At 49.4% G+C, this 25,376-nt stretch overlaps 2 protein-coding genes across 2 annotated transcripts in view; one reads left to right on the top strand and one right to left on the bottom strand.

The window, feature by feature from the left end:
- The window catches only part of hemk1 (HemK methyltransferase family member 1), a 48,754-nt gene extending 45,251 nt beyond the window's left edge, over nt 1–3,503 (bottom strand). Inside the window, exons 1-3 of the mRNA XM_042339697.1 lie at nt 3,480–3,503; nt 1,524–1,766; nt 891–982 (exon numbers count right to left, since the gene is read on the bottom strand). Coding sequence (XP_042195631.1) covers nt 891–982; nt 1,524–1,766; nt 3,480–3,503 — 359 coding nt within the window. The remainder of the gene's footprint in view (nt 1–890; nt 983–1,523; nt 1,767–3,479) is intronic.
- A 1,699-nt stretch (nt 3,504–5,202) lies between these two features.
- Nucleotides 5,203–15,926, top strand: si:ch211-161c3.5 (uncharacterized protein C3orf18). Its single transcript, XM_007890312.2, has 6 exons — nt 5,203–5,304; nt 5,569–5,704; nt 11,036–11,410; nt 12,214–12,239; nt 15,048–15,174; nt 15,594–15,926. Exons 3-6 carry the CDS (start codon nt 11,162–11,164, stop codon nt 15,672–15,674), a joined length of 483 nt encoding a protein of 160 aa, XP_007888503.1. The 5' UTR covers nt 5,203–5,304; nt 5,569–5,704; nt 11,036–11,161; the 3' UTR covers nt 15,675–15,926.
- Nucleotides 15,927–25,376: the final 9,450 nt, after the last annotated feature.

The following is a 25,376-nucleotide window of genomic DNA, read 5'->3' as shown; positions in this document are numbered from 1 at the left end:
CCCTCCCCTCACCCTGACCATTTTCCGCCTGCACGGGTCCCGACCCAACTGTCCAGCGCCTTGGAACGTCCTCCCGACGTGAAAGGCTCTCTATAAATGCAATCTTGTTGTTGTTGTTGAAACTACTGGATTCGATTCCTCTTGCTGCTAAACTTTGACCATGTCGACATATAATGGGAGAATACCTCTCCCCATTGGCCATTTACAGAACATAAGGTATCAGGTTCAAACCCACCCTGTGCTAAGTTAGCTGACCCCATTCCAAACCCCTCATCGTGCTGAACATAGCTGGCGTGTGGATATTGGGCTAATACAGGATTGGGTCCAGTTGAAGCTTACCCATGAATAATACACACATGGCCAAGGGCAAGGGAGAGAGAGAGAGATGGATGGGGACGAAATAACTAGGAAAATAAATAATAAACCATGCTGATACAATGTCAAAATGTCCAAAGCGCTTCACAGGATTTCACTGTCAAGTTTTGTTTTTTTGACTGTGCATTTTGTAAGTGAACGCAGCAACCAAATTGCACACAGTAAAGTCCCTCAAACAGCCAAGAAATGAATGGGGACTGTAAGATATGGCACCGGGAGAGAGAAACTCCGTTCTGTTTTCAATTAGGCATCTTTAACATCCACCTGAACAGGCACAGGCGGGACCTCGGTTTAATTCCTCATCCGAAGGACGGCACTTCAGACAACACAATGCTCCCCCCGGCACTGCAATGGAGCATCAGCCTAGACTGTGAGCTCAAAATCCCTGACCTGGCCTTTTAACCTACAATCTTCTGACTCACGCGAGAGCACTACCAACCAAGGAAAGCCAAGATAAAATACGCACCTTTTAAAGAGAAGGGGAAAGAAACGTGAAAATATTAAAGTTAGCTCACCGCTGTAGACGTCTGAAACAAAGCTTCCAGATCATCCGTTTCTGCTCCGCAGTGAGTGCTCTGGACAAGCTTCCCTCTTCAAGACTGTGAATCTAAACCCAGGAGCGATACCAGCAATTAAAATCAAATCATTATCATTGTTCAATACAGATGAGCAATTATTTGATCGTTTCTTTGGTCATCCTCCCAACCCCACTCGCCCTCCACCCTTCCTGACTCCAGCCCGTAGTTCAGTGCAAACCCTTGGGACATCCTCCCGACGTGAAAGGCGCTACATAAATGCAACTTGTTGTCATTGTTGTCCAAATTCCCCCTGGAACGCCGCTCAGGTTCCGATCTTCCACCGAGCTCCACGAGGCAATCCAGCTCAAGAAGCTCTGCCACAAACTAACTAACCACACAGCAGAGCAGCCGATCGACTGAAAGGCCTTTCCTTAGCCCCACACTTCACTATCTCTGTAATCCACACTGCCTTCCCTCCATTCGTGTGTATAATGTTAATCCTCCCCCTGAGCAATGCAAGGGCAGTTATCCACAATATATACGAGGCCGGGACAACATACACAAGAGCCTTCAGCCACCCTAGCCCTGTGTCAGCGCCCACCCTGAGCTGGAAATGTTACACCACTTAACAGTTTTTCCTCCGAGGACGTGGGAGATGATGTATTGGCTGGATTCCTGCGGCTCCGGGATCCCCTCGCGATGGAACCTCGTGCTCCAGTAGGTTACGCACTGTGCTGCTGTGGTCAGCTCATGCCCACTGCTGCCCTGTGCCCTGGCTGGAGAGAACCCTGCCAGGACTCCCCACCTCCCACAGGAATGGGCGTCCAGCCTCTGGCGTGAGGGGCAGGACGTAGGCAGCTTCCTGGGACCAACCTAGACCACAAATACCGGCCTCTCATCGGCAGGACTCTTCCTGACAATTCTCTTCACCTTCCGACGAGAACCTTTGACACAACAATCCCCAAACGCTTCACTTTGCAGCCGCTCAGCGTCTGGTTACATCTCCCGCACTCAATATTCCTCTAACACTGACGGATTAATGTCCGCGTGGAGCCACAAACGTTCGGCTTTCAGCCCATTAAACTGGTTCAATCCAAGCGATCTGAGAAAACATGAGATGAAATTATGCAGCCCGTATCCTCCCCCGCACCAGGCTTTGTGACCCTATCACCTGTATCCCCGCCCGACTCCACTGGCTTCCCATCACACAGAGGGATACAGCTCAAGATCCTGGTCCTCACCTTCAAGGCCCTCCATAGCCTTGCTCCCCCCAACCTCTTCAACCTCCGAACACCCTACCATTCTGCTTACTCCCTCTGCTCAGTGGGCTCCGTCCTGCTTTACATCCCCCTCCTCGCCCGCCCCACCAGTAGCGGGTGGGCCTTCCACCACTCTGCCCGTACCCTCTGGAATTCCATTCCAAAGTCCCTCCGCCTCGCACCCTCCGCCTCGTCCCCTCCCTTGTGTCCTTCAAGACCCATCTCAAGACCCTCCTCTTTGACCGTGCTTTCGATCTCCCTGCTTCCCCCCTCTGCCCTCCACCCTCCCCAATCCCGACAGCAGCTCGGGTCCGACACACTGACTGCCCAGCGCCTTGGGACGTCCTCCCCCGAGGTGAAAGGCGCTATGCAAATGTAATTTTGTCGTTGTTGATGTAGCGCCTTATCGCGTCTTCGAGACGTCTCACAGCGCTTCACAGAATATACTGTAAAGTGGAGTGACTGTATATTGTGGGCGAAGTTCAAAGAATCTGTATAGTTTTGGGGTCAGCCGGGCGTCCAACAGGCAAGCTTGTAAGTTGGGGAGGGGAGGGGGTGGGGGGGGGGGGGGGGGGGGGGAGGGGGTGGTGGGGGGGGGAGGGGGTGTGGGGGGGGGGGGAGGGGGGGGGAGGGGGTGGGGGGGGGGGGGGGGGGGAGGGGGGTGTGGGGGGGGGAGGGGGTGTGGGGGGGAGGGGGGGGGGGGGGGAGGGGGTGGGGAGGGGGTGGGGAGGGGGTGGTGTTGGATGGGGGACGTTTTCCAGGTTTAAGTTAAACATTTATTTTAAAAACTAAAGCCGTTTTTTTAAAACACAACAACAACAACAACGACAACACATCTCCCGAGGCCCCGCTCCCCCTCTCCCCCTCACTCCCTCCCTCTCCCCCTCCCTCCCTCTCCCCCCCCCTCCCTCCCTCCCCCTCACTCCCTCCCCCTCCCCTCCTCTCCCCTCCCTCTCCCCCCCTCCCCCTCCCCTCCCCCCCCTCACTCCCTCCCCTCCCCTTCACTCCCTCCCTCTCCCTCCCTCTCCTCCCCTCCCCCTCACTCCCTCCCCCTCACTCCCTCCCTCCCCCTCACTCCCTCACTCCCTCCCCCTCGCACTCCCTCACTCCCCTCCCTCCCTCCCCTCCCCCTCCCTCTCCCCCTCACCCCTCCCCCTCCCCCTCACTCCCCCCCTCACTCACTGTCCTCTCCCCAGGTCTGACCCGGACCTCTCTGCAGGTTACTCCCCGCGCAGCCGCCGGGTCCCGCCCACCAACCGTCCTCTGTCGCTCGCCGCAGCCCCCGGCGAAAGGTTCCGCTTCCCATTCCTTCCCCCCCCCCCCTCACCAGCACCACCTGGTCCTCAACCATCTCAGCAAATCAATGAGGTCTTATTTTATAATAATATATAATAATGTCTTATTTTAGATTTTTTTTTAAATGGGGGGGAAGGGGAGGGGAAAGAGCACGATATGAGGTCACTTTTCTCACAGTTTTTTTTTTGCCCAAAAATTAAATAATATTTAATAATAATAAATCATGTCAGTCATCTCTCTGTCTCTCTGTCTCTCTCTGTTGGGCTATAGATAATGAGGATTTGCCCAGATATCTTGGGAGCTTTGTCTTTGCCCCCGACTCAGGGATAGTATCGACGGAAGACAATTGTAATAGCACAACGAAGTGTCAGTCGGGCTCAGTTGGAAGGACTCTTACTTCTGACTTCAAACCCCACGTCAGGATTTTATGTACACGGTGGAGGCTACTGTTCCGGTGCAGTGCTGTGGGGAGCACTACATTGTCGCGGAGGTACCGACCTTTGGATGAGATGTTAAACTGAGGTCCAGTTTGTCTGTATACAAATTTAGTTTGTTGTTGTTCAGGTGGACATAATAATAATAGTAATAATCCTTGCACCCGATAGAGCGCTTTTCACGTCTTCTGGACGTCTCAAAGCGTTTCACAGAATATACTGTAAAGTGAATTGACTGTATTTTTTTTGGGGGGGGCGGGGGGTGCGACATTACCCTGCGACGCTGTTTGAAAAGAGAAGGGAGTTTCTCCCGGTGTCCTGCATAATTCTCCGGATCAAGCCAAATATCCCAGCCCGTAAGCTCGAACAGATAGAAGGTTAGGGGTCGGGACTGTGATTTGAATGAAAGCGCGATCGCGACATTAACAGGGGGTTTGCTCCAGTCCTGTCCCGCTCTCGCCTCCCCTGGAATAAAACAGCGCACTAAATTTTTTTCACCAGAAACCAGCAAGGTACAACAACAACTTGCATTTATATAGCGCCCTTCACGTGGGGGAGCGTCCTGGAGCTCTTGTTTTGCTACTGATAGCACTGTAGTACAAAGAACCAGGTGGCCACCTATCCCAAAGCGCACCAAGTCTTGGCTCTTGCTGCTCTGTGGAGTCCTGTAGCTCAGTGGTTAGAGCACTCACTTTGCAAGCGAGAGACCTGAGTTCAATTCCAGGCAGAGGGCGAAACCTTGGGCAAGTTTCCTTACTCCACACAGAGCCTAATAATAATCGCTCCAAAACCAAAAACAATAATAAATTGGTCATTTTCAATCCACGACTGTTTGTGGGACATTGCTGTGCGCAATTGGCTGCCGCGTTTGCCCACAAATATACAGTCAGTTCACTTTACAGTGTGTTCTGTGAAGCGCTTCGGGACGTCCTCCCGACATGAAAAGCGCTATATCAAATGCAAAGATTATTATTATTATTATTAACCTGTGCCTCATACTACGCCGGAACGACGACGAATAACAACAAATTACATTTGTGTGGTGCCTTTTATATCAGGAGCAATCAGGTAAACAGGACGTGTCCACTGCACTCCACTCCAGACACAGGGGCAGAAGCACTGTGTGTTGCTGACTCTCTCATGTGGTTTGGAGGGCACCACCTGCCACACCTAACCTGCTAGCTTGGGCCCTGACTGGCAGCGGTGCCCGCCAATGGGCGTTTGGTCCGCCGGCCAACGGGGCGGGACCCGGCTCCAGCCAGCCAATGAGAGGAGGAGAGGAGGGAGGGAGAGGGCGGGGCCGAAGGCAAAGATGGGGGGTTAGGTTGCACGGCGTGGCAGCAGCTTGATGTTGTAATGGAGCATATCAGCTGATCCCCTGGGACTGACAGGCTGGGAGCAGCTGAGCCTGGCTTCTCAGGGGTTTGCCTGGCCCCTGCTTATTTGATTAAGCCGTGCATGCGTTGCGATGTCCCGGAGAGGAGCGCGCCCTTGCACGGTCCCGGGCCGGGCTGGCTCTGGCTTTGACCGCGGTGGCCCCGAATGAAGGTCACGGCAACCGCGCTCCCAACATTAGTCCTTTTGCATTTTTGATACGGCGCCTTTCACGTCGGGGGTGGGCGTCTCTCAGAGCGTTCAGAGCCCCCCCCCCTCACTCACTCTCTCTCTCTCTCTCTCTCGGTGAAGATGTACAGCAAGGAACAGGCCTGCTGCAGTCTGTCGTCCGGCTAGCACATTGACACCAGCCTCCTGTTATTTCTGATTCCTGTTATTTCTGGCGGACAAAACCGATGACGAGGATTCACTATAAATAGAGAAAATAGTGAGTAGCAATAGCATTTCTTTTTTTTTTCTGGGGCCTGCCTATCGACCTGCCGTCTCGTCCCAACCGGGAGGTAAAACCGAACCTGTCTTTATTCCCTCTTCCCTATGATTTTCTCCCCCTCCTTAGGCTCATTTTGGTTCATCATAATAATTGTATAATAATCCTTGCTATTGATATAGATTCATCACACCAGGACAACGTCTCAAAGGATTCCACTGTAAAGTGGATTGACTATGTATTTTATAGGCGAAAGCAGCAATCAGTTTGCGCACAACAGTGTCCCACAAACAGCCACGGAGTGAGGGTCTAATTTTATTTGGGGAGGTATTGTCTCGGACACTGGGAGAAACTCCCTTCTCTTTTCTAATTCTGCCACGGATCTTTAATGTCCACCTACACAGGTACAGATGGGACCGCAGTTCAATGTATCATCTGAAGGACAGCACCTCTAACACTGCAGCACTGCACTAGAGTGTCAGCTTAGACTGTATGAGTTCAAGGTCCTGACATGGGGCTTGAATCCACAACCTTCTGACTCAGAGGCGAGAATGCCACCAACTGAGCCAGGCTGACAGCCGAGGCCCGGTGTTACAATTCCCACGATGGCACCTCTGCACCTCGCCTGAGTGGCTGTGTGTCATGTATGAGGTTTCACAGCGAGTGTCAACAGACTGCTCCAGGATGTGTGGAGGGAGGCACATCTTAACTAAACTCTGCACCCCCATCACCCCAATCCTCACCAGGCTCCGTTTCCCAATGGTCCTTACCCTTGCATATAAATCCCTCCACCTCCCTATACCTCTGATTTCCACTGTTTGGACCCTCCTCTCGCCTGACACAGATCTGCTGCCTGTCCCCCGTCCCTCTGCTCCACTAGCAGTGGCTGTGACTTCAGGCAGAGCATCCTAACCTCTGGAACTCCGTGCCTCTATCCCTCCCTCTCGCCCCTCTCAAGGTGTCTTTAAATCCCACCATAAAAACCTGCCTCTTTGACCTTGCCTATGGTCACCCTCTGCCTTCTTCCTTGCTTGGTGCCTGACTGCCACTGAGTGCGTGTCAGCCTGGCTCAGTTGGTAGCACTCTCGCTTCTGTATCAAAAGATTGTGGGTTCAAGCCCCACTTTGGGACTTTGAATTGCATCGTCTAAGCTGACACTCCAATGCAGTGCTGAGGGTGTGTTGCAGTGTCAGAGGTGCCGTCCTTCGGATGAGCCTTCAAACCGAGGTCCCGTCTGCCTGTTCAGGTAGATATTAAAGATTTCCATGGCACTGTTTGAAAAGAGAAGGGGGTTTCTCCTGGTGTCCTGGCCAACAATCCCCTAAATAAAATTGGACACTCACTCCATTGCTTTTCATGGGACATTGCTGAGCACAATTGGCTGCTGTGTTTCTCCCGCAAAGTACAGTCAATCTACTTTAAAATATGAGACGCTTCGAGATGTGTTGATGACGTGATAAGGCGCCACATAAAAAAATGTAAAATGCAAAACTGCTCAAGTTTTTTTTTCACATGCACTCATCAGCATGTTGACTGACTTGGGAATCAGGAGAGGTTAGATCCATATAATTCAAGTATTTCAGCGTTCATATGTATAGTAATATAATAATAATAATCATAATAATAATAATTCAAGTGGACGTTAAACTCCAATGGCACTATTTAAAAGGAAAATTAAGTTACTCTCTCCTGGTGACCTGGATGAAAATCCACCAAATAAAATCAGTCACTTACTCCATGGCTGTTTGCAGTACATTGCTGTGTGCAAATTGGTTGCCACATTCACCCACAAAACACAGTCACTGCATTCTACAGTCTATCCTGTGAAGCGCTTTGAGACATCTGGATGACTTGATTAGGTACTGTATCAAATGTAAGCATTATTATAATAATCGTTGATACAGTCTCAACACATTGTTGAACTGTCTCAAAACACTTCACAGGATTTACTGCAAAGTGTAGTGACTGTGTATTTATTAGGTGAATGCATCAGCCAATTTGTTCACAGCAATGTCTTACAATCAGCCACGAAGTGAGTGACCAATTTTATCTGGGGGGGGGGGGGGGGGTGGTTGTTGGCCAGGATACTGAGAGAAACTTCCTTCTCTTTCCGAAGAGTGCGATGGTATCTTTAACGTCCATTGAACAATCACAGACGGGGCCTGGGTTTAACATACGAGCTGAGGATGCGTCGTGTCTCTCTTGCACGTGACGATGTGTGACAGAGAATGTAACTGGACATTGTGCATGTTGTCTCACCCAAGAGAAGTCCAAGTCACAAGCCGCCAATTTTTTGCCAAGTGCAAGTCACAAGCCGCCACACGGGGGCACTGCTGGGAAAATATTCACACAGCAAAGTCAGACTCGGTAGGAATCACCAAGTTTTGCCCAGGAATACAGGATGAAGTTAATCCTCTGCGGAGGTTGACTCAACAGCGCTTTAATTTAGCTGTCGGGTGGTGGAATAAATTATATCCGTGTTGCTTTCTGCATGAACTGTTCGCCCTCCTGTGTCGCACTTTATGTGTGATCTGATCTGATTGTTGCCGATTCAGAGGCGTACGCCAGTAAACGGTGGCATCTGCCGGTGTGTCAGCCTGGCTCAGCCGATAGCACTCGTGCCTCTGAGTCAGAAAGTTGTGAGTTCAAGCCCTGGGTCAGGACTTGGAATTCCTCTAGTCGAGGTTGGCACTCCAATGCAGTGCTGGATTTTTCTTTCCTCTCCAAGGTCCTGGAATGAGTCGTTGCTTCCCAGCTTCACTCCTTCCTCTCCCGCCACTCTCTTCACGAACCCCTCCAATTGGTGACAAATGACATTCTGCCCATCTGCCCATTCTGCCCATCTGCTCCCTCTGCCTTTGACACCGTTGACCACTCTATCCTCATCCGACGCCTCTCCTCTCACCTCAACCTTCACGGTTCTGCCATTGAACTGTTCAGATTGTACCTCTCACACCGCCTCCACCTCATCTCCATAAATGGTTTCTCCTCCAGCCCCCACACCAACTCTTGCGGTGTTCTTCAGGACTCTGTCCTTGGTCCCCTCCTCTTCAACATTTATGCTCCCTCTTGGTGACATCATCCGTAGAACATGGGATCAACTTTTACATGTATGTTTATGACACCCAACTGTATCTCTCTGCCTCCACCCTTGACTCCAGGACCAATGCTGTCCTGACAGAATGTCTTTCAGACATCAAGTCTGGATGAGAGTTAACTTTCTTCAGTTGAATATCAACAAGACCGAAGCTCTCCTGATTGGCTCCCGTCAGCGCCTCCACACCTCAGGCGCTGACAGCATCACCATCCATGGATGCACACTCCACCTTACTAAGCCATCACTCAGAGGATACAGTTCAAGATCCTGGTCTTCATCTTCAAAGCCCTCAATGGCCTTGCTCCCCCCTACCTCTGTGACTTCCTAACCCCCTATCACCCTGCCCACTCCCTCCACTCAGCAAGCCTACTTCAAGTACCCCATCTCACCCGCCCCACCATTGGAGGGCGGGCCTTCTGCCACTCTGCCCCTAGCCTCTGGAACTCCATGCCTTGCCCCCTCCCTTGCCTCCTTCAAGACCCATATCAAAACCCTCCTCTTCGACCGTGCTTTCGATCACTCTGCTTCCCCTCACCCTCACCAATCCCGACCTCCAGCTCTGGTCCGTAACTCTGTCTGTCTAGTGTCTTGGGACGTCCTCCCGATGTGAAAGGCGCTATACAAATGTAATTTTGTTGTTGTTGTGCCATGGGGTCTTGGTGGAGAGAAGGGCCTGGGCCTGGGCATTAAGATTCCAGGTGATCCCAGAGGTCAGACAGGTGGGGCTAGGCGATAACGTGTGTGTGTGTGTGCGTGTAATGTGGGGTTCATGCCCAAGAATCCTAATGAGGGTAATTCAAGGTCAAAGTTGGAGGGAGGGAGAGTGATCCCAGAAAGCCAACCTCTGCAACTCTGAACAGCTGTGTGTAGCACAGACCAGCGCAGAGGCCTGGGAACAGGCAGGAGAAGATTGGCCGACAATTAATGTGGTTGTGTTGAAAAGCAAGTGAACCCAAATCCACTCTAATCTCTCTAATATTCCGTGTCTCATCAGTCAACGCATACTGTACACAGCTCCCACACTGAGGCACTCTGGCTGAATCACCTCCTGTGTGTCCAGTTCCAACGTTCTCTTGCCTGACCTCCCAACCTTTCCTATGCAACGGCAGCCCGTGTCCTTTCCCACACCAGGCTCTGATGCCCAGTGTGAAGCGCTTTAAGACGTCCTCATGACACAAAGGCGCTGTATAATAATAATAATAATCAGCCTTGCATTTGGTATAGAGCTTTATCACGTTGGAAGGACGTCTCAAAGCGCTTCACAGGATTTGCCGTGAATTGGAATGAGTGCGTCTTTGTCCATAGACAAAGGCAGCAGAGCAATCGCCGCAGCGATGTCCCGCAGACAGCCCCGGAGTGAGTGACCAATTCTATTTGGGGGATTGTTGGCCAGGACACCGTGAGAGAGAAACTCCCTTCTCTTAAATATTGTTTACATTCTGCTGCGCTAGACAGAGAGCTGGAGGGACATTTGTGCTGTTGACGTGCTGCCATCCGGCTCGAGACAGCTGTGGCCGGGTAACTGCGAGAGGAGGGCTGGGCACCGCGTTCTCACAGGTTTAGGGTTTCAGTGCTGGGGAGGGAGAGTGACAGCAGCCACTGCTGTTATTTTCTCTCCAAAAGGCTTGCGGAGTTGGGTCGCAGTCCAGCAGTCTGATAGGTTTCTCCTTTTTGTATTGCTGCCCCACCCCCACGCTCCCTCTCCCCAGATATTAACACAAGAGGTAACCAAGGTCCTGTTGACCTTGTGGCATCTTTTTAACGCTCGTGCCCCTGATAGTGAAAGGCACTACACTTAAATGCAGTGATTATTATTACTACTGTAAGGTGTAGTGCCAGTCATTTTTACACTGTAATATCCTACAGAGTGGAGTGAATGAGCAATTTTATCTGGGGGCCAGGACACCGGGAGAGAGAAACTCCCTTCTCTTTTCGAATGGTGCCATGGGATCTTTAACGTCCACCCAAACAGACAGACTGAACATCTTCTCTGAAGGACGGCACCTCCGACAGTGCAACACCCCCTCAACACTGCATTGGAGTGTCAGTTTAGATAATGTGAGTTCAAGCCCTGACATGGGGGCTTGAACCCACCACCTTCCGACTCAGAGGCAAGAACGCTACCACTGAGCCAGTCTGAAACAAACTACCATCCGGGAAGAGCAAAAAGAGTTATATTTAGTGAATGGAGAATTATTCGGTTAATTTCCCGATTGTATCGCTCTCTATTTCAGATAAGTCAGTGAGGTGCGTGATGTGCTGGCTCGAAGCCTCGCTAATATGATACCTCAGAGAGCGTGGCTCAGCATCTGTTGGACTGAGCTGCGAGAAGAGTCAGAGTGCCGGAACATTCCACACGGATGTCACTGCTAACGTTCGGTGTGAACCTCAACGCATCGAAAATGGCCGCCTCCTTCCTCAGCGTGGGGCCCGGGGTGGGGCTAGGCAACGCCACAGAGACAATGGGGTTCCAGACCATAACCACAGTAACGAATGGCACTAACGTGACTGCCACCCCGGTCCCTGACGCGGAAGGGGGCAAGTCCAGGATGGGATTGATGCTGGTGCCATTTGGTATTGTCACTCTAATAGCATTAGCCATTGCCATGGTGAGTTGACGGATCGATGTCCTATGTGGTTTTGTTTCCCTTTTGGGTCTCGGGAAGGAATCACAGAGCCAGGATTCTTCCTGCTCAGTTCCTGTTAACCCAGCAAACCAAAGTCCTGAGGTGTAGGGTGGTGCTAACCTGAGAAGTAATGAGAGCTGGTTAAACTCCAGCGGTTAATACCGCCCCCAGCCGCCCCCACCCCAATGCATACTCTAGGGTCCCCAAACCTTGGCTGTTGCCTCGGTACCTAATACTCTCTGGAATTAGATAATCAGGATGTGTCCTTCTGGGGAGAGAGTGCGCATTCCATTCCAGACATAGAGAAATTTCCATGTGAGGGTGACAACAACAACAACTTGCATTTATATAGCATCCCTCATGCAAGGTAGCGTTCCAGAGCCTAGGGTGACGTGCAAATGTGGAACTCTCAGTCTGGTTTAGAGACTGTTAAGCACGATGATGGGTTTGCAAACCTGGCTGACCAAGGACTTGAGGTGAGACGCAGCAAGGGTTGGCCAGGTGACCGCCGGGAACTGGCCAATGTTGTCCTTGAGCTGAGAGGTGATAGCAAACCCACGCTTCACTTTCCTCCCCTCTTCAGCACTCATACCCACTATCTGCTTGGTTTCCCCAAGATTGAAGACTCACTAGGTGGTGGACTGGAGATCTTTTAATGATGAGCATTGTGACTGGTTTTGATGTGGGCTGTAAACGTCAATGCTTCTGTGTTTCTATTCCTTGTTACATTTGCTATTTTTGTCTCCCTGGATCTGCACTAACGTGTGGTATTTTCTTGCATTCAGGTTCTCTACATCAGGAAGAGGAAGAGGTAAGTTCTGTTGTTACAGTTTCTGAAACGTTCCTGTAACAGTACTGATTCCTCTGTCTGCTGTTTGCACAATAACTAGTTAGGGTGACATTGCACTCTCTAATGGTTAAACCATCAAACTCATCTGGGTCTAGGTTGACTGCATTGTCCTGAAGTGTATTGGTTAGAGCACTCGCCTTGCAAGTGGGAGGATCTGGGTTCGATTCCCAGGCGGAGCAAAACCTTAGGTAAGTTTCCTTAGTCCACGCACCTGTGTTTACCTAGCAGTAAATTGGAACCCAGTTGTTAGTTGATTGGCGGGTTACTTTCCTGGAGTAATAATCCCTTAAAAAAAAGATTGGTCACTCAATTTGTCGACACTGCTGGGAGCAATAAAATAAAATAAATAATAATAATAATTTGGTCACTCAGCCCACCACTATATTTGGGACACTGCTATGTGCCACGTTTGCCTATTCACAATCAAATCACTTTACAACGATATGATAACAAGCTACTTAAAATGCAAGGATTATTATTATTATTTCAGAATTTGGCAATACACTAATTAATTCTGAAGCGTTTTTTGTTCTGTAAGTTTCTCTTGAGAACCACAAGAAACCAACTTTAAAGTTGAGGCTGAATTCACTGATTTGCCAGGTCTGGACACTCTAAAAGTGTTACGTAAATAGAGGAGATCTAGAAAGCTAACACTTAACCCATCAAATAACACCAATCTTCACTGTTAAAAGAAGAAATACACTACAATACAAAATTACATTTGTATAGTGCCTTTCATGTCAGGAGAACAAGCGTTGGACAGTCAGGGATTTGGACCCGAACAAAGGGGGTTGGGATCAGGGATGGTGGAGGGCAGGGTGGTCAATGGCATGGTTGAAGAGGAGATGCCTTGAAGGAGACGAGGGAGAGAGACAAAGGGAATGGGTCTAGGTTTGGGTCGAATTTTTCCCCCAAATTTTCACAATTCTGAATTGGCGCAAAAGGTCATTGTCACCAAATACATCTATTTATGATGCTTTTCACTACACCGAAAATCCACTTGTAAGCAGGACCCACTGTGGAATTTTTCCAAAAAGTTCTACTGTCTCAAAATGGTAAATAATAATAATATTTCTGGCACCTGATATGTGCAGTCACTGTGTATTTTGTAAACGAACGCAGCAGCCAATTTGCACATTGCAAATGCCCACAAACAGCCATGATGTGAGTTACCGATTTTATCTGGGAGATTGTTGGACACTGGAAGAGCAAAACTCCCTTCGTGTTTCCAATAGCGTTGGGGGACCTTCCATGTCCACCCGAACAGGCACAGGCTGGATCTCGGTTTAACATCTCTTCCGAAGGACGAAGAATTGATCTCCGGGAAGGTGAAGTTGAATTGCCAGCCATTCTTTGTCTGCGTATTGTGTAACCCCTTCTCTCTCTAGATCTCTTCCCTGGAATGATTACAAGAGGACCCTGTTCATTAAGGATCCCGTGGCACTACTGGAAAGGAGAAGGGTGTTTCTCCTGGTTTGCTGGCCAAAAATCCCGCAGATAAAATTTCTGGGTGATAGAAATTGAATGATGTTTCAGTGTGGGAACTTATTTGTTCCATTGCTGGGGAGGGACTGGTTGAGACGTGACCCAGATGTGACTTGCAAAGCCGCCTGCGGTCGTAGATGCAATGTTATCAACAGGAAGTCCTCGGGGAGTTAAAAAAAATCGCACCTCAAACTGAAACCTTGCAGCTGGCCTTTATTTTTATCTCCTCGGTGACAAGCAGAGCCTGAGTGAGTGGCATATCCTCACCCTCAAGGCCTTGTGGTCGCTACAATTTGCTTTCCCAGATTGACATGTCGCCCACAGAAACCGCCACCGCTGGTCCCATTCATTCAGCTCCGGACACGGTCACACTGATAGTGAACTGAGGCTTCACTTCCTCAAGCTGGGGATGGAAGGGCTTTTCATTCACCAGCCTAGTGAATGAAGCTCGAGCCTCCTCTCATCTGTAAAAATTCAACTTGATGGAGGTCCTTGAACCTTTCTAGGAGCCAAGCTCGAGGGTCAATTTGGCTGATTTTTTGGGGGTTGATGGCTGTTTGTGGGACGCTGCTGTGCGCAATTGGCTGCCACGTTTCGCTCATAAAATACACAGTCGATTCAATTTACAGTATATCCTGTGAAACGCTTTGAGACGTCTCAACAACGTGATAAAGCACTATTACAAATGCAAGAATGATTTTGATTAGGATTCTTAATTCATCGTGCCCAGGTGACAGCTTTGCTGTGTCGGTAACACAATCGCCTCTAGGTCCAGGGTTGTGGGGTTTAAAATGGGACTTTGAGCTCACAGTCCAAGCTGACCCTCCAGTGCAGTGCATTGTTGCAGGTGCCGGTCTTCTGATGAGACGTTAAAGCGAGGTTCTGTCCGGCTGTTCAGGTGGACTTTAATGATCCTGTGACACGGTTTGAAAAGAGAAGGGAGTTTCTCTCTTGGTGTCCTGGGCAACCAGCAACCAGAACGGACACGATGGAGGGGGGAGGGAAAAAATGAGATTAGAGAAGGAAGCTCTGATTCATAGGCTAATCCCATTCCCCTGCTCTCTCCCTTCTGTGTCTATACTGGTGCTCACTCCCCCTCTGGAGCGTTCTGCTTTAAGCCCATTCCCCAAGTATGTCCGGAGGGCGAGAGCGTCAGTTATCTTTTGGCCATTGGTTTGAAAGGGGGTGTGGCAGCCAGTGAGAGGTTTGGATAGGACAGATGTGGTGTTGAACGGCAGTGTATGATGCTAATGGTCACCTCTGTGGTCATCTCGCTCGCTGCAGGCTAGAGAAGCTACGGCACCAGCTGATGCCCATGTATAACTTTGACCCTGGAGAGGAGCAGGATGAGCTGGAGCAGGAGTTACTGGATCACGGCCGAGAGACGGCCTCACAGGGATCTCAGAGCAAGGTACGACAGCCAGCTAGCACCAGCCAGGCATTCCCACTGCAAACACAGCACCATGCATTTATACCTTGCACATCGGGAAGACAACTCAAAGTCCCCACGTCAAGACTTGGAGCTCACGAGTTTAGGCTGTAGTGCAGGGGGTGGGGGGCACTGCGTTGTCGGAAGCGCCGTCCTTCGGATGAGATGCTAAACCACTTTATGGAATCCTGTAACATAGTGGGTTAGTGGACTCACCTGCCAAGAGAGAGGACCTGGGTTCGATTCCCATGCGGGGCGCACCCTGAGGCAAGTTTCCTTACTCCACATGCCTCTGTTTACCCAATTGTTAGTCGACTGACGGATCATTTGCTTTGAGACGTGTCAACGAGGGAGAGGGCCCTCGGCTTCTCACTGGGAGATTGCTGTCCTTTCCCTTCTAGATTCTGATGCCGAATCAAGGATCGTTGCAGAGACCGAGCCGACTGGTGTTCTCGGACGTGGCAAACGCCATCAATGCTTAACCTCCAACAACGTGCGTCAGCCGGGAAAGAGGCAGAAGTCTATTTACGTCCATGTGGAGTTCTTCAGCCCGTGTGTGCTGCGTACGACAACAACAACAACTTATATTTATATAGCGGCCCTCACACGGGATAGCGTCCCAGAGCGCTTAAAGTGCTTAGGGTTATCCTTGCTCCCCTTTAATTACTCGCTCCCCAAGCCCCCTCTACCCTCCATCCATCATCAGCTCCAACGCTGGTCTGTCCGTCTGATTCACACAGAGAATGGGGCGCCGGGGGGGAGGAGGGGGTGGTGGTGGGGGGGTTTAAATTACATTCAGGGCACAAGTCTGGAGATGCAATATAAAGCCTCGCTCCCTTTTCCCTGCAGTTTTATTTGCAAACGCAAGCTATTTGCAAGCTCTTACTTTGTATTTATTGTCAGTTTTGTATTTTGAACAGCAGATATTTATTTGTTTATTTTTTTAATTTCCCGCTCTCCCCACCACCGCCCTCCTTCCACCCACCCAACACCGTTCACAGTCATTTCACAACCTGTTACTTTACACTCGCTTTTTCCCCTTTCAATTCCTGGGTTGATTTTGCAGGAAGTGTTCTGAGAGGTTTGGGGGTGTTTGGGGAGTGAGTTGACATGATATTGGGAGTGGGGTGGAGCAGTGGGCTGTGTGGTGCTGGTGGTTGGGTGGGGGAAAGAGAATAAGTTACAGAATATTTTAACCCATTCATTCTGCTAATCTATCAATAATATCACGTTTGATACAGCGCCTTTCAGGTCGGGAGGATGTCTTGATTAACGATAACGATTTACTGTGAAGCAGAGGATCTGTATATTGTTGTAAAAAACGCAGCAGTTGATTTTGTGGGCGAAACGTAGCAGCCAATCGCATACAGCAGTGTCCCACAAAAATCGTGGATCGAATAACCACCTCTTTTTTTTGGAGGGATTATTACCCCTGAAAAGCAATATGCCAATCGATTAATCAACCTACTTAATGCTAAGTAAACAGAGGCATGCGGAGTAAGGAAACCTAACCTAAGGTTTCGCCCCATCTGAGAATCGAACCCGGATCCTCTCACTTACGAGGCGAATGCTCTATCCAATATGATACAGGGCTGCACGAGTGGAAGAGCTGGGATAGAGAGGGAGGGGGCGAGGTGGAGGGAGGGAGTTCCAGGAATTAGGCGTGAAGTGACTGAGTACTCAGTGGTGGTGTGGAGAGGGTAGGGAGATCGAGTTGGCCGAGTGGAGGGGCTGAGCAGAGGAGTGGGGTAGGAGATCAGAGCAATAAGGAGGCGTGAGGGCATGTGGGATTTATTAGTGGGGGTGAGTTGCTTGTAGTCGATCCGCTTGGAGCCGGGGATAACCAAACCAGGATAAAGAGCTGAGTTCAGGATAGCTGAACAGTGGGACGGCTTTGCTTCAAGAACGGCCATTACCTTTATCTCGACGAAGTGAAGCATTAGTGTACAGTCTGTGTATCAATTCCTATCATAACCAGCGGTGGGAGTCATTTCAGTGTATTGTGTACTGTATCAATCAATTAATCGGATTGGGTTTTACAAGACAATGCCTTCTGGGGCTCGGAATTAGTGTTCCAAACGTAAAGCAGATCGCATAAACCTGTTTTACGTAGCTCAGCTCTGTGAGTACATGCTTGATTGGTTAAATGATTGATTTGATTGATTGATTTACCGGTAATGAGCACAAAGGTACTGTGTTTCCCAGTCTCCAACTGTGAAATAAAACGTTTCCTCCCATGCGTGGCGTGCTATCACTTGCCTTGTGGCTTTGTAAAATCGAGTTGCCTTTCTGTGAAGCTGAGCATTTTCTAGGTTATTATCATTTTTGGGGGGGGGTGAGGAGGGGGGTTAAGGCGGGGGATGTGCAGAAACCCATCAATTGCTTAAGAGGACCCACACCTTCCTGAGAGCACCATTCCACCTACACTTGGAAATTCCAGTGTTTGGAATTTAGCATATAATAATAAGCCTTGCATTTCATATAGTGACTTATCACATCATCATTGAGACTTCTCAAAGCTCTTCACAGGATATACTGTAAATAGATTAACTGTGCATTTTGTGGGTGAAGTGTAGCAGCTGATTTGCACGCAGCAATATCCTACAAACAGCCATGGAGTGAGTGACCAATTTTATCTGGGGGTTTGTTGGTCAGGACCCCGGGAGAGAGAAATTCCCTTCTCTTTTTGAATAGAACCATGGGATCCCTAAAGTCCACCTGAACAGGCAGATGGGACCTCAGTTTAATGTCTCATTTGAAGGAGGGTACCTCCGCCAATGCAACAACCCCCCCCCCACCACCGCCCCACTAACACTGCATTGGAGTGTCATCTTAGCCTATGTGATTCCAAGTCCTGACGTGGGGCTTGAACCCACAAACTTCTACCTTAGAGGCAAGAGTGCTATCACTGGGCCAGGCTAAGACACATACATATATAAATAGCCAGTCAGATATACTCCATCCCACAGTCCCTCTGCCTCGTCTCCTCCCTTGCCTCCTTCATCTCAAGACCCTCCTCCTCGACTGTGCCATCTGCCATCCTCCTTCCCCCCCTGCCCTCCACCCTCCCCGATCTCGACCCCCAGCTTGGGTCTGAAACACTGATTGTCCAGCGCCTTGGGACGTCCTCCCGATGTGAAAGGCGCTATACAGATGTAAAATTTGTTTTTGTTGTTGCTATTCAAGGCCTGTCTCAAGACCTGCCTCTTTGACACGCTATCTATCTTATTCCATCCTTAGCTCTGTTGCCCAGCGACACAGTCAAACACTTTGAAATGTCCTCTGACGTGAAAAGCTTGATATAGTGTAAACTCTATGATATATATCTATTATATATAGCATAATATGTAATGTAATGGATATAAATTCTCACTCTTTATTAATTAACCAGCCCTCTTGAAGTGAACTTACAGTGTAGACGGAAGCCGTTTAAGCTAAGGTTGTTAAAAGGTCATGTTCTAAAGGGACTTAGAGGCCAATTGGAGCCTCAGTCAATACAATAATGCCAATCCTTCATTTGACACAGCGCCTTTCGCATTGGGAGGACGTCTCAAAGCACTTCACAGGATTTTACAACAGTGACTGTGTACTTTATAGGCAAATGGGCCCAAACGAATGAAAGGCAACAATGAAACAAGTGTTGGGAAAAGTTGCATAAATTACAAATTTAATGGCAAAAAAAATCAAAACACGAATCTTTACATTGACACAACAACCGAAATTGCCATTGTTAAGAGGTAAACTCCAGTATATTTAAAGAGTGAATCGAAAGTTGTGGGTGGGGTGGGGGGGGAAGGGGGAAAATAATGCGGGTGGGGGAAGAGAGTGTCGAGGACTGTGTGTGTGTGTGTGTGTGTGTGGATAAACAACAGACAGAATTGTTCCACAAGACAAGGCATTATAAATGTTTTATTTAAGGCTTCATAAAAAGATAGAAATTGGGGGAAGGCAGGAAACGGTTAAAAAAAAAAGAAAACATCTCTTGTAAAGCAGTCCACTGTAAAGGAGGAACAGACATACAAAATTATCTCCCAAAATATATATCTCAATTCGTATGTTGTTCCTCGAGGTTCAGTGCGTTGGAGGATGTGCCCTTGTTTTGCTGAGGTAATTGTGGACTGGTAATTAGACAGGTTAAAGAGGTAGTAATCTCACACTTGGGTCATGGTCTGAGATGATGTTCTTGAGATCAACGCTCATATTTCTCCCCCACCCCCCAACCTGGAAACAGTGTCCTGAGGCTTGTCTTTCATTGCAAGACACCCCCCCCCTCCCCCCCACCCACCCACCCACCCATTCTGGGAGAGAGTCACGAATCTCACTTTGAGGCAGAGATGCATTTCACATGTTAAATAACGGCGCGGGTGTGTTTGCTTTCGCTTTCCCGGTCCGCCGACTATGGAAACTTTACAGCAGAGAGAAGGGAGTCCTGTAGCTCAGTGGTTAGAGCACTCGCTTTGCAAGCGAGACACTTGGGTTCAATTCCAGGCAGAGGGCGAAACCTTGGGCAAGTTTCCTTACTCCACACAGAGCCTAATAATAATCCCTCCAAAACCCAAAACAATAATAAATTGGTCATTTTCAATCTACGACTGTTTGTGGGACATTGCTGTGCGCAATTGGCTGCCGCGTTCACCCACAAATATACAGTCAATTCATTTTACAGTGTGTTCTGTGAAGCGCTTTGGGACGTCCTCCCGACGTGAAAAGCGCTATATCAAATGCAAGGATTATTATTATTATTATTATTAAGGGGCGGAGGCCATTCGGCCCATCGAGCATGCCTGGAGCAGCAACTGCTGCATTGGTTAAACCTTCCAGAACTTTCTGCATCAGTGTACGGGTAAATCAAAAGGAAATAAAACACAAACGTGGAGAGGGTGGAGGAGTTGGAGGTGGGGGGGATGATGTCTATCACGTTGAAAGCAGCGATCTCCACGTAACATGTTTATAAATGGCGATCTCACTGTGGGGCTTAAACCCACAAACTTCTAACTCAGAGACAAGAGTGTTATCACTGGGCCAGGCTGACACACATACATATAGGTAGCCAGTCATATCGCTGCTTTTAACCATCAATGCGTTGTAGACAACCACCCCCCCACCAACCCCATTTGACTGTGACCCCCACACGCAGCTTGAGCATTGCCTTTCTAATTAGCCGGGTTCACTGAGCTCGCACGCACTCTGCTGTTGTCAAGGTTGGGGATGTACATGTACAGAGAGAGCAGGGAAGCTTTCACACCGCCCCCCCCCCCACCTCACCATCGCCGCCCCCCCCCCCCACCCACGATGCTTTTCACGACAGCCCGGCTGAGCCAACACCCTGGACAGGAAGCCGGGCTCCTGCACCGCTTGAGCCTGAACGGACACCAGGAGGTGCAGCCCTGAGATTTCAGTTCTGGAGTCGTTTCAAAAAATAGACAGTGACGGCTGAAACAGAGACACGGTTCGGTGTCCCGAAGACAAAGACAACCTTCCCAACAAAGCTGAGTGGGTGATTTTTGGGTGATTTTGCTTCCGACTGAAACCCTCCACAGGTTGGACTGAGGTTTTCATTCAGTGAAACCCGCTCTGTTGTGTTTGGCTTCTCGAGACCGCGCTGGACCCTGTTTTTGGGGAAAGATTCTAGAAGCTCGATGCCACAAGAGAGAGAGATTTGGATGATAAAAAGCCCATTGGGTCTCATCCACACAGAATCTTCTCCTCCCTCCCTCCCTTCACCGTCTTGCAGACTGACTCTATTTATCTGGCATTTCAGAGGCCAGAACAACGTCAAAGTTATTTCACGATTCAACCATTCGTCAAATTCCGGATGCTCCATTCGGGTGGAAGTTCTCCGCTCCCTCCCTCCCCTTTGATGCATTTCCAGGTCAGATCAGGCAAAGGGCAAAAATTCACCTTCTTTCCCCGCCCTCCCCCACCCCCCCCACCCCCCCACCCCACTCCCCCCACCCACCACATCTCCAAAGATTGATCAGTGTAGTATTTCCACCCCAGCTCGGAACACACACCCATCGTAAGGCTAAGTGAGTGACAAACCGTAGGGGTGTTTTCACGGACTGTCCTGTTAGTCCGTTGGGCCGAGGCGGGTTTGAGGGAGGGGTACGGGAGCCAGAGGAGAGCAAGGACGGGGGAGGGTCCCAAGGTTGAAAGGTCAGTGCGGTGACCCACCGACCAGCCCGCCCACTGGTCTGTCAGGTTCCAATTGTCTCGTGCCCCAATATATTAATGTGTTCAAGAGGTGGTTGGTGAAGGCATAGGAGGAGAACGAAGGTCAATCGCTAGGCAGCGGCAGTGCGAGCGGCCCCCATACCTCCACACACCTGAGCATGTGCAGCAATTTGCTTTCTGGGGGGGGGGGAGGAGGGTGATTGCCCCTCTTCCCCCTCTCCCTCCCCCCCACACCCCCATGTGTAAACGCAACCCAGGAACACAGTCAGTGGTACAGACAGAAAGTAGCTGAGCCCCGAAACTTGCATTTTGGCAGAAAAACCCAAAACGCTGCCATAAATACGAGAGTTGGAGGTCAAAGGGCAAAGTGGCATCCGTTCCACCAAGCTGTGCTGTGGCTCTAGATGCCTCCTTCTCCCCATCCCCCCAATGGAGTCGTTCAAACAGCACGAGTCAAGTAATACATTAGAGCGATGCCATATTTTTTCAGCCGCAGGAGAACGTTAACCACAGCGTAGTCTTTCAACTGACCTTTCACCTCCCGCTAAGAGTGCAGCTTTGAGCGCCATTGTTGTTTGAGCGAAGTTGACTCTCCCTCATAAGATGGTGGGCTCTATCTCCCACACCTCGTCTCGTGGGGAGATGCTGGTGAGGTGGGGAGAATTATGAACACTTAGCGACTGTGACAATCACTTGGCATTTGAGCTGAGAGATAAGGCAAACCACCCTCAACCATACAGTGAGTTATCAATATGGGGGAGGGAACAGATGGGGAGGGGGCAACCAGGATAGGTTGACAGGCCACCACTTTTCTACCCCTTTGATGCTCTCTCTCTGATGATGGCAATGTCTACTAACTTTTCGGCAGTGCAACACAGTCGGATCAGGTCATTGCAACACTGTACAACAGCACTTTGGGGTTGGGTTGCAGTTAGATCCCAAATCCCAAATCCCCTCCCCACCCTCTCTCTTGGAATAACCTCACCCTCTCTCTAATCACCGACGATTTCCCCACCCACCCACCCACCCAAAGGAGAAAACAGACACTTCCTTAAACAGTCGCCCACCCAGACCCAGTTCCTTAAAACCAAGCCTCACTCTCAGACAGTAAGTGGCAAAAGAGAGGGTCAGAAAGGAAACGGGGGCCAGTTTGGAACTAGGCTGTGGTTTCACAGGGATCCCCACTTTCAAGCTTTAAACAGAAACAATCAAAACCACTTTGCAACAGATTTTCGAAACGCCTGCAGCTCTCTCTCTCTCTGCCTGATACCATCAGCACAGAATAACTCACTGCAGGCACCTCTCGCCACTGCAACTTTACAACCGTTCAGTACGTTTGAAACAAAAACGAGGTTACAAGGCTATAGAAGAGTATAAAGACAGTCCTTACAGCTGAATACTACCAACCGTATTGTAAACCTGACATTATGTTTGATCAGACGATTAAATATCCCGTTTTCAGGCCTCTCAGTGGAAAGTTAAACAGTAAAACTCAAGTTCTCTCCACGACCTTTTTTTTACAACTGTAATTTCAGCCCATTAAGATGTGCCGAAAGGTTTATTATGTCATCCGTTAAAGTAAAATTAAAATAATATGCGGTCTTAAAGGGCCACGGAATTGCCTACTGAAAGCCGGCCGTGCTGGGAATACTGGTGTGGTGCTTCCTTTCACTTTTATCTCTGTTAAGCGGCATCGAGCTGCTCATTAAGAGACGTTAGAGAGTGGGGTTTATTGCAAAGCTGAAAAGCATTTTAGGACAGTGGCCAGGAAATATTTCTTTCTACAGAGAGCGATCGAGAGCTAAAACAGGGCAACCAGGAGGGGTGGTTGAGGCCAGGGACTCATTTGATCAATAGTTCTATGTTTTCATGGGAGGCATTCTCCCCACTCGAGCCAATGCCCTAATGGAAAGGGTGGTCCTGGTTGGACAAGCTGTGGGAAGCTTGCCAGGCAGTGCTCTTAATGGCAAGCTAAGTGGTTCTAGCTGGTTAGACTCCAGCAGTTACCCCGAAGCACATTTTGGAGTCGTGGATCTTGGCAACCTCCACCTAATCCTCTCTGGAATTAGGTAAGTAGGGCGTGGCTCTTCAGGGAGAGTGCCACATACAGGGAAATAATCACAGTGATGGGTACCCGTCTAGCCAAATCAAACCTGTACAGGGAGGGCTATACGGTGGGAGGATAGGATAAAGTGGACTGAAGACCATTCTTCACTCTGAACCTCTCTTGTGACTCTCTTTGCAATGAAGCCTCACATCTATACATTGAGGTCAGACTCTACTCCCGGCCTCCAACCTTCACAGTGCAATCAAGGAGCCCCTTAAGACTGAACAGCAATGAGGTGAAACCAGTGTTGAGGACGCACATTGCTTGCTGTGCTTTTGAGGTAGGGATATGTGGTTGAGGATCAAGTAACAAATGACAAGGTAAGTTTCAGTATTAATCCTTCCATTCAATGCAGCAGTTTTCACATCGGGAGGACATCTCAAAGCGCTGCACAGAATTGACTGTATAGTCTAGTTTCTATGGCGGGCTGGAAGAAATGTCACAAACATGTCTCCCGGCTGTGAACAGACTGAGGTTGATGGTCTCCTCTCTCTGGGAGGTGCACTCCAGACACAACCTAAAAGGCTTCATGAAAGATCAGATGCTTGATTCCTCTCTTCCCCACCATACAATCCACCCACTACGTGGAAGAGCTTTCAGCTATTCTGCTCCCACGCTCCAGAACTCCACCCTGGAACCCTTCCGATTTGCTCCCACCCCCAAGACTTGCCTCCTCCACTGCACTTTCGGTTATCTTCTACCCCCACCCCGCTTCCCCCCAGCCAGCAGTGTGAGGCGCTTTGAGACGTCCTCTCAATGTGAAGGGAGCTGTATAAATGTAAACTACTGTACTGTAATTGAAGTGCCTCTTAAGACCTAACAGCATATAAGTGAAGTCAAATGCGAGGACACTGTGACAATGGCTGAGATTGTTCCAACTCCCCCAACCCTCTCTCAGATCCATTATATACTGTTCAATAACCCACCCACACTCTGACCTAACTCAGTAAACCTAAGGCCTGAATCAAAACCCAGATGTGTTCTGAAAGCGAGGCAAGATCCTGGGCCTGAGAGGTGGAGAGTGGAGAACCAGAGCTGCTTCATTCAGACAGGGACTGACACTGACCTCCCATTGTGTGCATGGTCTCTTTACAAGGGCTCCAGCGCATTTGGCTTGTAATGGACGTGAGATCGTTGTATATCAAAGACCCATCTACGCTGTGATATGTAAAATCATTCCCCCTCCTCCCACCCCAACCCCCCATTGTAGACAATGACTGGTGCTGAGCTACACTGAACACCCTCCAGTACCTACATTGTGATCAGCAGGGCTGAGATTGTCCTCCCCACCACCCCCGGCTAACATATCAAAACCCAGGGCTGTGATCATGGGGTGGGTTAGGGAGCAATATCAGTCAACAGTGAGGCAAGGATGACAAGTCTATATTCAGCTTATGGGGGGGAGGGGGGCGCAGGGGGGAGAGGAAGAAAATGTCAGAGTGTGTGAATGTGCGTGCTAGAGTATCCATAATATCTGAGTGTGCATGAGTGTGTGCGAGTGTGTATGTATGTGTTTCTGTGTTGTGAAAGCACATGTGTGTATATGTGTGTTTGTTGTGTGTATGTGAGTGTGCCAGAGTGTATGTATATATGTTTGTGTGAGTGAGAGTGTGCATGTGTGTGTATTTGAGAGAGTTAGAGTGTGTGGATGTGAATGAGGTATTCAGTTTTGCTCTTATTGCATCAGTAACATCCAATGTCTCCAATGTTATCTACACCGTTAAACCATTGGACAACAGAGGGCATCAGTGTGTGTAGGTGGGTGGGGGAGGGGGTTGGAGTGGGGGCAGGAGAGGGCAGAAGAGGGACAGTGATTGAGATCAACCTCCAGTATATACAGTGCAAGTTGGGTGGAATCCCTACAACTTTGGATAAGAAACTGCAGATAGGGGGAACCCTGAAC

Source organism: Callorhinchus milii, unplaced genomic scaffold, assembly GCF_018977255.1.
Source record: "Callorhinchus milii isolate IMCB2004 unplaced genomic scaffold, IMCB_Cmil_1.0 Scaffold12, whole genome shotgun sequence".
NCBI lineage: Eukaryota > Metazoa > Chordata > Chondrichthyes > Chimaeriformes > Callorhinchidae > Callorhinchus > Callorhinchus milii.
This window is presented reverse-complemented; position numbering and strand designations above follow the sequence as displayed.